The sequence below is a fragment of the Acomys russatus genome, chromosome 8, assembly GCF_903995435.1.
Source record: "Acomys russatus chromosome 8, mAcoRus1.1, whole genome shotgun sequence".
NCBI classification, from domain to species: Eukaryota; Metazoa; Chordata; class Mammalia; order Rodentia; family Muridae; genus Acomys; species Acomys russatus.
Genome location: NC_067144.1, coordinates 31963470 through 31979966, shown reverse-complemented (window position 1 = coordinate 31979966; position 16497 = coordinate 31963470). Strand labels below are relative to the sequence as shown.

The window sequence follows — 16497 nt, the reverse complement described above, 5'->3', positions numbered from 1 at the left end:
CAGTGTAAAATAACCACTTAATATAAAACTTCCAAATCGCTATCCATTATCAAATAATTCTTTCAGTTTATGAATAGCTATATAATCTGCTAAATTTTAAATTAATTGCTTTCTAACCATAAAAGTTAAAACACTAAGCTAATGACACAGCAGGTCATGTACTGTTCTTCCCACATAAACATTGTTGAATAAAATAATTTGAGCTCAACAGTGTCAAGATTAATGTGCTAAAAATTATGTGCTCTGGATTTAGCACAATGCCTAATCCATAGCAAAAGTTCAAAGAACAAGCTACTTGTTATTATTCTCAGGAGAAAGCAATTTAAGATTAAGATTAATTACCCTTCCACGGTCACCCATTTGTGGGATGCCATTTACCTTCTTAACAGCTGCTCTTTACTCCCTTTTTAGATTTGGCTAAAGGTATGGGCTGTGGGAGTGCCAATCATCATTCATGAATCTAAACACTGATTCTGATAACTGGTTACCTGAAGCTCTTTCACCATTTTCTGAAGCTGAGACACCCGGTTCTTCTCATTCTCCACTTTTGAATTCACCTGACCCATTTCTAATTCTTTCCTGTATAGAAAAATGTGACAAAGACAGCCTATCAAAATATTAACACATACTTAAGGACTTTAAAAATACAGAATAATATGTGAATTCTTACTGTAAAACTATAACCAGTATGCCTACAGCTAAAGTCTTCATGACTATTACACAATCCCTGGTCTCTTTCTACAAACTATGATCACATGTTTTGGTGAGCATCATTCTAAACTTTTTTCTAAGTACTCAACAAATGGTGTGTGTGTGTGTGTGTGTGTGTGTTGTAATAGTAGAGCTATTTTAATTTTCTTTACTGTAGAATGTATACTATTTTATAAATTTTATGTATAGATATATAGCATAACCTGACCAAAGTAATATAAGGGACATGCTTCTACACTGTCCCACACAGAACTTGCTTTACAATAAGCCTATGACATATATTCAACATTTTCAAACTCTGGCCTACAGCCTGCAAAGGCATGGAGTATAATCTTCACTTTACCAAACTGACATACTTTTCAACAGTGACTGCAAAGGGAACCCTGTCAGCATCTTCTAGCATACTGTTCCATTACACTCTTAAGGTTACCCCAGACACATGTAAAGTGTAATAAACTAGGAGCAGACAACAAGTCCAGGCTTTACCAAGAGCAGGATTTGCTGTGCGCATGTTGCCCTTGGTCTTATCACAAATAGAAGAAATGGACCATTTTTTGTAAACTCATATTTTTATAATTCACCTCTCATATAACTTAGTCCTTCCAAAATTCTCATCATTTAGGTGAATACTTTCTGTTATAACCTCTAGATTATATTTTTATTCTATTTTTGCAACTGCATAATAGAGTTCATCAAATATATAAAAAATCCATTTCCCACGCTTCTAGTCATCCTCTTGGGTCTTGATAGACTTGGTCTAGAAACCTGGTACTAAATAAAATGAGAGCACTTCTCCTCCCAGTACTGAGATTTTCCCAGAATCCTCTGTTAGTTGAAAGGCACTCACTTCCTCAGCTGCTCTGCCAGCTGCTGTCTGCTGCTTTCTAGGTTCTCCGCACCCTCCTGGTTCATTTTTAACTCGCCCTGCAGTTTGCGCTTTTCCTTCTCACACTTCATTCTGGCTTTCCTCTCTTGCTCAAGGTCACCTTCCAGCTGACAAAAAGAAAGACTGTTTAACCAAATAAAATGCAGAATTTGTACCTTCTTGGAGGTGTTCAAATTAACCATTTTTTTTTTCAATAAAAAGAAAATATGAGAACAGATTCTGTAAACGATACATAGAATCCATTTAGGGCCCCAAATAGGGCTCAGCATGTAAAGTTGGCTGAGACAAACCTGAAGACCTGGGTTTGATTTCTAGGACCCATGTGCTAGGAGAAAAAAGTGAGCTCTCATAAGTTATAATATGAACTATACATGCACACTATGAATGAATGTATACTACCATAAACATAAACCGAAGAAACCAATCAGTAAATATCATCTTAAAACTTTAAAGAGTTAAATAAAATTAAACACATCAATAGGTTACCAAAAATATCAAGAAATCAATGATGGGTTAAAGTTCTCTATATATGATAAGATCTGTCCTACCATGGCAACCAATAGAGAGCTGCCCATTTGACTGCTTCCTAGGAAAAGTAGCTCACTTCTTCACCTGGCAGCTCATTTCCTGGGGGAAAAGTCCTATTTAGTCATAGGTGCATCTTCAAAACCCAACCATTCTGCTTTCTAGAGCTTTAGCAAGCAATCAGTTCTGTGCAAGCATTCATGAATAGTCACAGCCTACCTAGAACTCATAGAGCATGAAAGACATCACTTTTATTAATTATCTCAATCTCTCATTTCTAGATTGAGAAAAGCTACATTTAAGAATGCTGAACCTCACACTGTAGTGTTCTATGTGTGGGTTAAGACTAAAACACTCATGCTTTTAATCCTAGAACTCAGGAGGCAGAGGCAGGTGGATCTCTGAGTTCGAAGCCAGCCTGGTCTACAAAGTGAGTTCCAGAGCAGCCAATGCTACACGAAAAAGCTCTGTCTTGAAAAAATAGATAGATAATAGATAGATAATAGATAGATAGATAGATAGATAGATAGATAGATAGATAGATAGATATGTGTGTGTGTGAGAGACAGACAGAGACAGAGAGAGAGAGAGAGAGAGACAGACAGACAGAGACAGAGAGAGAGACAGACAGAGAGAGAGAGACAGACAGAGAGAGAGACAGAGACAGAGTGAGACAGACAGAGAAAGAGAGAGAGAGACAGAGACAGAGACAGAGAGAGAGAACACATAATAAAAGGAGTTCACTTTGTTACTGGGTTTTCATGGAACTGTTAGGATAAATTAACCAAGCAAAAAATTAGGGATATGTACGTAAGAAGACAGACTGCCAGCCAGCCAGCCCACTGCTGCTCACCGCATCAACTTGCTGGCCCAGCTTCTGGTTTGCTTTGCTCATGTTGCTGACTTTGTCTTCCTCTGTGTGCAGATGCTCCAGGGTCTGCTCCTGGGCCTTCTGAGCAGCCTGCACTGCTCTGGTAAGTTTGATGACTTCCTCATTGAGAGAGTGAACCTCATCATCCAGGTTCCTGGCCTGTGGGAAGACAACATTAGCACCATCACTAGAAAGTTGGTATAGCACCAAGGACATCTGTCTTTCATAGTTAGAAATACTCATGAGGTATCTAACAGCATCGAGAGCCATTTACAAATCTCTAAATTCAATTCCCCTCTCCCAGAGTGGGTCCTTTATCCACAGTGGTCAGGAAGGGAAATATTTTGATCATTAAATCATAATGTGTAAACTATTTTTGGATCTTATTACTGTATAATAACAATAGCATTAGTGGTAATTTAAACTGCTGTTTGGTATCTAGGGGAACAGACGCTATCTGGTCATGTTTCAGTGTCCACACAGCACAGCAGTTCAAGAAGGGTTTCTGCAGACAGCACATGTGAAGGTAAAAGTTGGCTATCTGTCCCACTGGGAAGCAACATAAAACATATTGTTGAATCATCTGCCAAGGACAGTTTCATCTTGGAGATTAGCTGCTTGTCAAAGGTTTCATGCAGACTCCTCACTAGTCAGTCCACATGTAGGCACACAAACTAAAGCTCACAGCTAAAGCAAAAAGCCAAAGTTTTAACTGGAATTAAGAAAATGGCTTCAAGGCCGGACTCAGAACCATTGCTAAAGCTGGGGGTTTAGAAATATCCCCAATTATCTTTTAGCAAAGTGTATCATTTCCATTCTTATTCCAAAATGGATGTTCAAAGGCCCAATGAAACCATTTTGCTCTATTAGATTCTAGATGCAATAATAATTCACTTCATACACTAAATGGCTCCCATGCATTCAAAAAGGAAATATGAGGGGGAACAATACAGTTCATCATACCCTTTACTTTTTGCTGATTCTGGTTCCCATCACTATAAATTTGCATGCTTTTGTGTTAATAAACAGAGTCCATCTAGTCCCCAAGAATCAAGTCTTCCTAGCAGCTGATTGTTTGGAAGAACTTTATTGGAAGTACCTTGTGCTCCGCTGCACACTTCCCCTTCTCTGACTTCGCCAATATTGTTTCCAGGTCATAGATTTCTTTCTTCAACTCAGAACATTCATCTTCCAGTTTCCGCCCTCTGGCAGTCACCTCAGAATTTATCTCTTCTTCTTCCTCCACCCGCCCAGATAACTCCTTGACTTTGGCCTCCAGTTGCATCTTGGATTTAATCAGTGACTCACACTGCTCCTCAGCATTTACCAGGGTCTCTTGTTTCTGCCATAAAGAGGAAGAGAAAATTGTTACCAACAACTGGAAGTAATTTTCAGCTGGGCAACAACGCTGCTTATCACATAGTAAGGAGATAATTTCCTGCCCTCTGCCCAGGACTTTGACCAACCTTATCATAGGCAGCTGAAATGGCATTCCCAGGCTACCTCCTAACCCTATTGTTGAAAGTAAAGATGTTGCTTGTGTTTGGAAGAGACTTCCATATTTCAAGCCTATTTAGTAGATTAAGTGGCTTCTTCTAAGGCACTTAATAGAAACCTGGTGGCCTAAGAGAATTAGCAAGCTTCCAAAAGCAAAAAGTGTCTTATATAAATCAAAGCACATAGAAAACTAATATGGGCACACAAACTGACAACTGCTTAGAATATTAACTAAGAATATATATCTTAGAATATATATCTAAGGAGAATATTATTCTAAGTTCTCACACAAAGTAACAGCATTCTAAATGCCCTGATTTATTTTCTGTGGTATATATTTCTACAAACTGAGCTAAGCAGTACAGTTTTATGCATAGGCTGAGTTTAGAACTCATAAATTTATTTATAAGTCATTAACTTTCACTATTAATTCTAACCAAAATTTTTGCTTCAATGATTCTACCAGCAGCAAATCCCACAAGTTAAACACATAGAACATAAGTACTGCTTTTTTTTTTTTTACTGTCTTAAATGTACTGTCCCCAAATATCACTGTTTTCCACTATTCTTATGTTGTACATCAAGTAAAAATGAAGAGGCTGCTAGAAGGTTCTATGGATACCACTAGAGAGAGAGAAGTCATTAAGAGTCTTTCCCAGATGTAACCCACTAAAAGCTACAACAATGACTGGTCTAGAAATCTATACCCAAATGGTACAATAGTGGCACAATTATTATGGGAATAACCAACCAATTTCTGGTGGGATTTAAAGCCCATTCCACAAGGTGGAAGCCACACCAAGTACCATTAACTAGAACAAAAACCTGTTGCTGGCCAGATCATAGGCTTTATGGGAGAGCCTAGCACTATTATTTTACTAAATAAATGTGGTGATAAACTGCCCCCTTAAGTTTTTATCTTTACACCCATAAATTAATGCATCTCTCAGAATTCATCAGAGAAACTTCTTGCAGTAAATGTGGCTTAACACAGAAACCCACAATTGGTCAACATGCAGAGAATAAGATACTGGAGTGGACAGCTATAAATGACACATCTGTATCACATGCCAAGGCTTAGGGATCACCATGGAAGAGAGGGAGAAAGGATTATAAGACTTAGGGGGAGTAGACATCTGGGAAATTATGGTATGTCTGGGTGTGACAACACAGTTGTATACGTGAATTACCAGTGTCTGGGACTACATACACAAGTCTCAGAAGAGAATAAGCCTGCCAAACTCTCAGCAAGCATGGAGAGGGGTTCATGCAGTCACAACAGTATCTGAAGGATTATTGGCAACTGAGCTAAATATAATCAGTTTTCTTCAGGAATGTAGACCCCCCAAGAGGCTACCATGAACCAGTAGATGGTCCCCCAGCCATGCACATACAGGCAGCACTAAGTGGACGAGAATGAGAGAGACAGAGAGAGAGAGAGAGAGAGAGAGAGAGAGAGAGAGAGAGAGAGAGAGAGAGAGAGAGAGAGAGAGAGAGAGAGAGAGAGAGAGAGAGAGAGAGAAGAAGGAGACCATGCAAGTAAGCATGAAGCTGGGACGAGAAAGTGATGGGGGTATATAGAAGGAATTATATGGGTAATAGATTGTATTCAAACACATATGCACTCTAAATTTAAAATATTTTTAAATGAAGACACACTTTGCTGTAGATCACCTTTTATGACTTCAAAGCCATCCAATTTATCTTCTTTTGATTCAAAATAAAAACTCTACTTGGTGAGAAAGTTCTTGTATAGTGTGGCTCTCATCACTCCACAACTTTACCTACATATTACTGTAATTTAGATCCTGTACCTGTCACAAAGGCTTAAGCCATGGATGAAATCATTGAGAGGCATCACAGTTGGCTTCAACTGTCAACTGTGGGGGCGGGGGGGAAGGAAGCTCAGTTGAAGAATTGCCTCCATCAGATTGGCCTGTGGCAATGTCTGTTTTCTTGATTATTGAACCATGTGAGATGGCTCAGACCACTGTGGACAGTGCCACATTGGGGAAGGTGGGTCTGAACTGGATTTTAAAAGTAAGCTAGGGAAACAAGAGTTGGCTCATTGGTTAAGAACACTTGCTGCTCTTACAGAAGACCCACATTCAGTACCTATAATCCACATGACAGCTCAAAAAATGGCTATAACTCCAGTACCAGGAGAGCCAATACCTTCTTCTGAGCTGAAGAGGAACCAGCATGAATGTGGTGCACATACATACATGCAGTAAAAACACTCATTACATATAAAATAATAAATTATAAATTAATTTAAAATGTGTTTGATAAAATAATGTGAAAGTAGCTGAACATGAGCCTGGGAGTAAGCACATAAGCAGCATTCCTCCCTGGTTTCTACTTTAGTTCCTGCCTATCTGTTCCTGCCTTTAACTCCAGCCTTGGTTCCATTGATGATGGACTATAACCTTAAGATACAGTAAATCATCTCCCCTCTCTCAAGTTGCTCTGTTCAGTGTTTCTTCACTGCTACAAAGAAGCAAACCAGAAGCAAGGTAGGTTCCAGGAATTTAGACTTGCTGTGGTGGGCCTGATCATATTTTGGGGGTAAAGGATTATGGAAGAATTTTGGAGCTCTGGGATAGAAAGGCCTTTGAGTACTTGGAAGAATAAAAAACCCTTCACTGTCCCAAGTTGGTTTTGGTTGATGTTTTTCATAGCAACAGAGATGTAAACTAGATAGGAGCTATTAGATAGAACTTTAGATAGAGTCTAAGGAAAGACCCTTAATTCATTGAAGCCATTCCCCTGAAGGTAATAGATTGGCCCCATTTCTTCCTCTGTCTTTTGTTTCACTGCTTTACTTGAGTTCCCTGACACTTTTATCTGGACCCTCACCAGAACAGTGGGTCTCTAGAGCACTTTCTGGAATCTCTGAAACTGTGAGCTAAAAAACCTTTTTTATTCATAAGTTTATTATCTCTAGTATTTCATTATAGTGAAAGTAAACCACTATCATTCTCACTTTTCATCTTCAGACCTCATTATGCATCCTAACAGAAATGACTGAGAAATTTTTTAAAACACTCAAATTGTGTCAGTTAAGAAGATAAAAAGCAACATAGACCCAGAGAAGATAAGTAACAAGGAGGATCCAAGGGAGGATGCTTAAATCTCACTCAGAAATGGAAATAGAACAGACAAAGGTAGTGGTTGAAGAGAGGGTTCCTACTTTGTTTCCCTGAGGTGGTGCACTTCATTCTCTCTGGAACTATAGCCCAAAATGGACCTTTTCTCCCCTAAGTTGCTCTTGGTCAAAGGCAATCTATCACAGCTACAGAAAAGTAACTAATACAACAGACCTCTTCTATGGCTGCTACAAAACGTGGTTTGTTTGTTTGTTTGTTTTTCTTAACAGTGTGGATCCTCAAGTGGGTTTGGAATGGGAACCAGGGATTCCTATTTTTAATAAATGTGGCTGGGATACATTAAAGTTATAGAATAACTGCTTTGCTAAATACATTTCAGAAATGTCTGTTTTGGTATAAAACGTTACTTGTGATACAGCCTATTGAGTACATTGGCAACTAATATGCCCCCAAAATAATAAATTGTCTCCTTCCAAAAGTAATAATTTATCTTTTTTTTCAGTGAGTGTTTGTTTTTAGTCGATTTAAGTAGCAAGAACAAAACAAACTACAAATAATTGTATTTGAACTCAGCATTATTCAGCCCAGCACTGCACTTTGCAATGAGTTTAATAAAGATAAAATTGCATCCGTGCCCTTGAGGGTATTTGAGGTCACAGTAATTCAGGGCACTGTAGAGAAGAAATGTGAGAGGGAATTGGAAATGGTATATAGGCATCAGATTGAAACGAAGACTGATGTGCCTGGAAAGAGAATTTAGACTCTAAAATGTACATGTCACCGGAGCTGAAGGAGCCTCAGTGAGAAAGTAGTGTGTCTTCTTGTTCTTAGCCCTGGCAAAATCAAGATCATAAGTACAGGTTTTTTTAGATTTACAAATTTTCTATTTAGTCAAAATATCTAAGAGTAAGACTGTGGGTATCATGCCTTCATTTATACTTCAAGAGTGTGTTTGTTATAATACCAAGGTTGAGAAAAACTCTTTAAAGAGCTCAACTAATTAGTAATGGCTTGGACTATAGAAGAGGAAGCAGGAAGACAAAATTCAGGAGATAGTTGTATCACACAGGAGAAGAACCTGTGGAGATCTGTCAAGCTTATGTGGGACCTAATAACATCCCATCTGCCCACTTGCTAATGGTCACTGTCAGTTAAGACCCCGAACTTCAGTAGGTGGGGTGGCTCATTTCTGTAATCGCTGGAGTCAGGAAGTTGGCAAAGAAGGGTAGCCATGAGTTCAAGGCCACCTTGTGCTACATAGTAAGTTCCAGGACAAACTGGGCCACAAAGCAATACTGTCTCAGAACCAAAGACCTGGATCTTCCTGGTTCCATAATAGCTTATGATGACATTATACACTAAATACCCACTGGTAATTTGTCTTTTTTCTTCTCTTCCTTCTTTTTGTCTTTCATGTATATGTGTGTGTAGTAGGTACCTGTGTATGCAGGCACATGCATGTACATGTGTGTAGAGGTCAGAAGTTGATATCAGATGCCTTCCTGGATGATTCTCTACTTTATCAATTATGGCAAGGTCTCTCAGTTGAACCTGCGATCATGAATCAGCTAAACTAACTAGCCAGTATGCCCAGGGGTCTCCAACCCCAGTGTTCTGAACGCTGGGGTTACTGGTGGCCACTCCACTTGCTAGACATTTTTTTCATAGGTAGTGAGTATATAAACCCCTTCCATACTAGCAAATGATTTATCTAGTGGGCACCTCTATAGCCCAGGTTCACATTTTTTTCTAGCACATCCTGCCAATTTTAATACAATATTTACAATATTTACATGTTTCCAGGGTCTCTGTTTAATAAACATTTGTAGTATTTAAAAAGGAATAGTGTGTGCTTCTGCTATTTTTCTCAAGTCTATGGAACTACTTAGTCAAATTTAAAGCTAGTTACAGAGAAGAGGTTGTGGGGAAACTCACAGCCTGCAGCTGAAGAAGTAGATCATTGTTTTCTTGGACAAGGGAGACTTGCTTTGTTTTCAGTTCCTCCCTCTGGGATTCTGAATTCTCCAAAGCCTTCTGTAGTTGTGCACACTCTTCCTTCAGCCCATTGATCTCCTCTTCAAGCCCTACACACTTAGCAAGGGGCTTGATCTTGAAGAAGAGCCCCATCCAGGGCCAATTCTTCACAGCCATGAAAGCTCTTATGTTCTCTTGGATCAAAACAAGTGCTTCCCTAAAGTATGAGTGAAAACATAAAAAAAGAAGTTAAGACTGACTATAAAAAATAAAAAGGAAACAATGGCAATACAACCAAAACTAAATATAAAAAGTCCCAAATGACTCAAAGAATCATAAAGAGTTATAAAAGACTGCTATGAAATTTATAAACCAAAAATGTGATAGTCTATAGAACTGTTTGTTCCTAGACACACAGTCAGCAAAGTTAGGTTGTTGGGTTTGTTACTAGTAAATGCAATGCTGAGACTCCTTTATCTTCCTCTCTCCTTCCGTGGTATGAGCAGCACCACTTACAATAAGCTACTTATCATGATTTCTAACCTAGCTTTTATGACCGGAGACAGCAAAGCTAATTATGGACTGAAGCATCTGAAACTGTGTGCTGATATATACCTTTTCTCTTTATAAGTTAAGTTGCTGAAAGAGTTTGTCACAGCCATGAAAAAATTTGTGACACAGCCAAAAAAGCAGCACAACATAAAGGGACTCTATTAAATTCCTAAGGAGGGTTTCAAAATAATTATTCCAGAGAAAGTCAGTAAGATACAGAAGAATTTAGTAAAATTAAGAAAAAAATCATGAACTGGATGACAATTTTCAGAGAGAGAAAGAAGTCATAAAAAAAGGTTTGGGAACTGAAGAAGTTCATCAGTAAAACAAGAATTAAAACTGATTAGCTTCAGCAACAGAGTAAACCAAGGAGAAGGCAAACTCTGCAAAACTGAGGACAAGTCTTTTGAAACAAGACCATCATATATTTCTTTAAAACAATGTAAAAGAATAAAGGAAGCTCAAGAAATCTATGATGTGTCACTGTGTGAAAAACACTTAGACCCAGAAAGCTTTAAGGGCCAGGAAAACACAACTAGAGATGGTGCTCTCATGACAGCTCAGAGAGCACAGGGAGGGTGAGACAACCCTAGTGCCATGTAGACTCTATAAATCTGTAAAATACATGATTTTACAACCGGAAGGCTGTAAATTTGCAAACAGAAGTTTGCAAACTTTCTTAAAACTTAAGCTTGCAAATGGTCCTAGAAACAAATAGTTTCTGTCCTACCTTATTAGGATTTGCAGAGAAAAATTGGATTTTTTTTAATCTACTCTCAAGGGTTTTGACATCACAACAGGGACAATGGGCAATAACCGTATCTTAGACCTAAAAATTACATTTTCTTAACACTGTACTCAATAGAAAGAGCAGAAGAATTTAAGACTTTAATTCTACTTCCACCTCAAATGAATGTAGCCTCTGACAAAGTAGTTTACCTTCAAAGGCATAGATAGGCTAAAAATAGGTCCTTGTAATACAGACCATAATTAAGACTACATTTGAGGCTAATCTACCTGATATATAAAAATAATTGAATTTTAACAAACACAATCAGCACAGTTACATAGTTATATTAATGAAAGGAGTAAAAGAGAAATTAAGAAAACAATCCCATTTATAACTGTATCATAAAACAAATTACCTAGCAATAAATAGGATGCAGAGGTAGAAATACCTATATACAGAAAATTAAGATATTGATGAAATCAACTGTAGAAGATCCAAATACATGGAGAAAACTTCACACTTATAAATTGAAAAACGTATTATAGTATCATTTTTGTTTTGGGATTTACAGCCCATAATGATGGAAGGAATGGAAGCAGGAGGTGGGTGGGTGGTCACATTTTCTTTATAACAGGAAGTGGGGGGTGCAGAGTTTTAGCCCCTATGGTGTTGCTACCAATATTCATTGTGGATCTTCCCTCCTCCATTAAACTTTTCTAAAAAATGTCAAAATAGACCCTTCCCTTCGTGAACTAGGTTTTCTCAGATATTTAGTCACAGCAATGAGAAAAGTAATTAATGTGTCCAATTCTGGGAAATATATATTATATTAACAATGTGATATACACATCTTATGTAATCCAGACTGTTTTTGAACTCCTGATCATTCTGTCTCCATATAGCGAGTGCTGGAATTACAAGCATGCAACACCATGCCTAGTTAAATACAGTTGATCCCAAATGTTCTCAACACACACACAAAATATAACTATATAGGGTGATATAGTAATTAAGCTGATTGCAGCAATCATTGCACAAAGTGCATATATATGAAAACATCAGATTGTATACCATAAACATGCAATTTTGTCAATTAAACTTCAAAATCCCCAGAAAAAAAAGAATACATTGAAAATAAATTGGAGGAAGGCACAAAAATGAAAATAACAAATTAATGAAGTTGAGGAGAAAATGGAATAAAAGTTATCATGTTGAAACAATAAATAAATAAATAAATAAATAAATAAATAAATAAATAGACATGTAGCATAAAAGAAAGAAGAGAAGGCAAAATAAATAATAGTAGGAACAATGGCTTAGGAATTAATTAGGATTATTTTCTGGGGAATACAATTATAAGCAGTAAATACTTTACAGTTGCAGTTGAATAATACATAATATAAACAAATAATTTATAATATTAGTTATTTATTTAGTTAATAATTTATAAACTGACTCAAGAAAAAAATATAATATGTCAACACATTAAAAATTATGAAATCTATCAAAACCCATCAAATTCAGATTAGTTTATAGGCAAATGTAACAAAGAGTTAATGACAAATAATTGCAATAAAAAGTTTCATACATGGAAAAAGAAAACATTCTCCAATTCTTTTATAAGGTCAGAATATTTTTCTAAAACTAGATAGCATAATAAAAATTAAATAAAATTGTAGGCCAGTCAATTTGTTTTTTGAAAATCTTATTGTAACACTACTACAAAATTCATTAGTGTCAATCAAAGTAAGTTAAATGTTGTAAAGATCTGTTAAAATTTAACACATTTATAAGTGAATTTAGAAAACCATATATTAATAGATACAGATATAAAATTTTGTCAGTTCCTGTGGAGACAGCGGGATTGCCTCTGACATGAACTCTAGTGCCCGCAATTTGATCACTTCTCCTTGGTGGGGAGGCCTAGCTGCACACAGAGGAAGGGAAACCAGGCTATGCAGACGAGATTGGGAGGCTGTGGCCATATGGTGGAGGAGGAGGTCATCTTCTATCAGAGGTCTAGGGGAGGGGAATAGGGCAGAAGAGGGAGGGGGAAACGGGAAGATACAAGTGAGGGGATAACAATTGGGATGTAATCTGAATAAATTATAATTTTAAAAAGTTTTTAAAATGGGGACAGACTCTGACATGGACTCTGTTGCCTGTTTTTTCATCACTTTCCCCTGGTAGGGGTACCTCGCCAGGCCACAGGGGAAGAGGTTGTTCTCAGTCCTGGTGCAACTTGATCAGCTCGGATGGGTGGGTCAGAGGCACCCCTTCTCTGAGGAGTAGGGGAGGGGGGATATGGGAAACAGGGAGGGTGGGACTGGGAGGAGGCAAGGGCTGTGACTGGGATGTAAACTGAAATAATAATAATAATAATAATAATAATAATAATAATAATAATAATACTTTACAAAAAGAAAATGAAAGAAAAGGGAATACTCTTGAACAATATATCACAACATTTAAGCTACAGAAAACATCATTCTTTAAATGCAAATGATAGCTTTACCAATGTCTGAAATATATCACAATCTGAACTACCACATATACAGCAAGGGGAATCTCACAGGCTACTGCTGGGTAGTAAATCAGAAAATAATATCCTGCAAAGTCATAATTGTATACAACCTAAAACCTGGAGAGCAGCCTTCCATGTCTGTCCTCTGTGGATAACTTAGAGAACGCATCATTTTAAGTTATATCATCTTCAAAAACTCTTACAAATAAGAATAAGAAAAATATTAAAATATCATTAGGAAACTATAACATATTGGAATGGCACATGATATTTAAAATAGCATTAAAATTTAATTTCCCTGGAAAAGGAATACATGGTGGTATATTTAAACAATGGGTTGCTGTACAGAAATTAAATCAATGATCTTGATTTTATGAGCCCTACATCCACCAACACTGGTACACTTTAAAGAAGGTTTCTAAGCATGGATTTAAAAATTCATAACGAATGTTATTTACATAAAGTAGCCATGCAAAACTATGCAGATGTTTAAAGATATCTGCATATCACCTAGGGCTACACTAAGAAACCCTGTCTCAGAAAAAAAAATCTGTACACATAGTAAAGGATGAAAACATACTTTTACATGAATTATTTATTTATACATGTTACAGAAAACAATAAACAACAACTTAGGATCTGGGGGAAAGTAGATTTGTAGGAAGAAGGAAATATATAAGAGTTTCAATGAAATCAGTTTATAATTTTTAAATTGTCAGCAATTATATAAAAAGTTAGAAATTAGTATTCCTTGATGATGGTGCCATAAGAATGCTCTATATTATTTATATTTTATGAGTTTTATATAATGCACGATAATTTCTGATAAATGATTTAGAAACATTGAATTTTAATGACCTCATTTAAGAAATAAAAGAATTGAGAATTTTACATAAACATATACAGCTACAACCAGGTATGGTAGTGTACATGGGCAATCCCAGCACTCTAAAGAGGCTCTGAGATAGGAGAGATGCCTGGAGTTCAAGAGGTCTAGGCCAGCCAATGCTACATAACACCTTCTCTCAAACAACAAAAAACCCCAAACAAACACAACCTGGAAGACATATCCCTTGCCAACTATAGTCCCATGCTAAACTGATTGCTGTAAGAAAGTCACAAAGGGTCCTCAGGAGTAACTTTTATGGTCTTGATCATCTTTGGACAAATAGAATAAACAAAATGTCAGTCAAGCAACTTATACCAAGCCTTCTAGTTTTCCCTCAAGAATAAAACCATGGTAAGGAAAAATTATTACCAATACAGAATTTCTTGTTCATGGTTTATTTATTTAAAGATTTTATTAGCTTGCTTCCTATGGTTCTACTAAAAACTTAGAAAAAAGAGTTGACACCAAATTGTCCAAATATAGTTATAAACATTCCTATTGATCATACCTGAAATGAAACAAGAGGGTTATAATCATAAGTTATTAATATTCATAATTGCTGAGCTGGTGGAAGTAACAGTCACTGACTCACTCAGACACACACACACACACAAACACACACACACAGAGAGAGAGAGAGAGAGAGAGAGAGAGAGAGAGAGAGAGAGAGAGAGAGAGAGAGAGAGAGAGAGGGAGAGAGAGGGAGAAAGGGAGAGAGAGGGAGAGGGAGAGAGAGGGAGAGAGGGAGAGAGAGGGAGAGGGAGGAGGAGAAAGGGAGAAAGGGAGAGAGGGAGAGAGAGACAGAGAGACTATTTCTCCACAGAGTTAATTTTGGAATATGTGTGTCAATCTTTTAAACATATTTTTATTAAAATATCACTATATCACCTCTTACATCTTCTTTTTCCTCCCTCCAACTCCTATCAAGTCTCCCTCACTATCTCACAAGTTGATTGTCTCTTTTCCTTATTATTGTATATATATGTATATATATACATAAATATATAAGTATAGCCTCTGAGTCCATTCATATACATACAATTTTAGAGCTGACTGATTTGTATTGGATACTCAATTAAGGTGCCCTCTCTGTGAGAGAGGTAGGTCTCACTCTTTCAGCAATCATTAGTTGCCTGTAGTTCTCAATCTAGAATGGGAACCCAGATTTCCCCTTCCATATCAATATGCCTATTGATATTACCATTGTTTAGTCTTCTTTAGGTGTGTGCCAGTTTTTTCAGGTGTGCTACTGGCATAACTGTGAAACACATCACCTTCCAATAAGCATAATTCTAAACTTGAAACTATTTCTCCCAAAGGTAAGATGGGAAGAAACAGAAATAATATCTGGATTATGATCATACTTCATTTGAAAGACAGCAAGGCCCTCTATACTGTTGTTATATGTACAGGTAGTAGGACACTTTCAAAACTACACAGACTAAGCTCTGTGCCACAGCCTATTACAGGGCACTGAGATAAAGCCATGTTGATTGAGGTATGAGTTGTTCTAGTGGTGTGAGAGTAGAACAGAAATCGAATACCTTTCTTCTAGAATCTTCTGGAATGTAATACGCATCAGCTTTCCCCGTGCTCTGGCTTGGAACAAAGTGAAGATTTCAGATATTTTCTCATCTCTTCTTTCTTCTAACCGGTCCAGAATGCTAGCTTTAAAAAATACCTAAAGGAAGTAAGTCAGATACAGTTCCCCTCATCAGATGAATCCAGCAGTCTTTTGAATGATGCCATTAACAACTAAAGTAGTCTATGGGACAGCTTTGTCAATCCTATGTCTTTGTACATGCTTTATTTACTCAGTGTGTAAAATTTGCATCCGAGGGAATCTAATTTTTAACTCTAAAGGTTATATAGGACATTTTATATTGGACTTATTAGCATCCTGATAATTTCCTCTGTGCTTCCCCTTGGTTAGTAATAATGTTCAAAGAACCTGATCTAAGTTTGAAAGTGGGCTCAGATACACAGCACTCCAAAGGACTTTCAGGGTCCACAACTATCTCTGTGAGGGACAAGGCAAGAAACTTTTCTGGGTCTTGTGAGCCATAAACAGTTATGTTGGGTACTTGTTTGCTTTTCTAAATATAAAATTATTTGAGTTTGTTAGCAATGGCTTTCATTTTATTTTCAATATGTTTTAATTGAAATAAAATTAGATGTCTTCTCCCCTCCCTTTCCTTCCAGCTACCCTCTTACCGTCTTGGAATCTT

The 16497-nt window shown here is 37.1% G+C and overlaps 1 protein-coding gene across 1 annotated transcript in view; it reads right to left on the bottom strand.

The window, feature by feature from the left end:
* The window catches only part of Myh15 (myosin heavy chain 15), a 118308-nt gene that overhangs the window by 54169 nt on the left and 47642 nt on the right, over nucleotides 1-16497 (bottom strand). The window contains exons 21-26 of the mRNA XM_051150353.1: nucleotides 15814-15950; nucleotides 9536-9791; nucleotides 4093-4335; nucleotides 2976-3152; nucleotides 1559-1704; nucleotides 489-579 (exon numbers count right to left, since the gene is read on the bottom strand). Of these exons, the coding sequence (XP_051006310.1) occupies nucleotides 489-579; nucleotides 1559-1704; nucleotides 2976-3152; nucleotides 4093-4335; nucleotides 9536-9791; nucleotides 15814-15950 (1050 nt within the window). The remainder of the gene's footprint in view (nucleotides 1-488; nucleotides 580-1558; nucleotides 1705-2975; nucleotides 3153-4092; nucleotides 4336-9535; nucleotides 9792-15813; nucleotides 15951-16497) is intronic.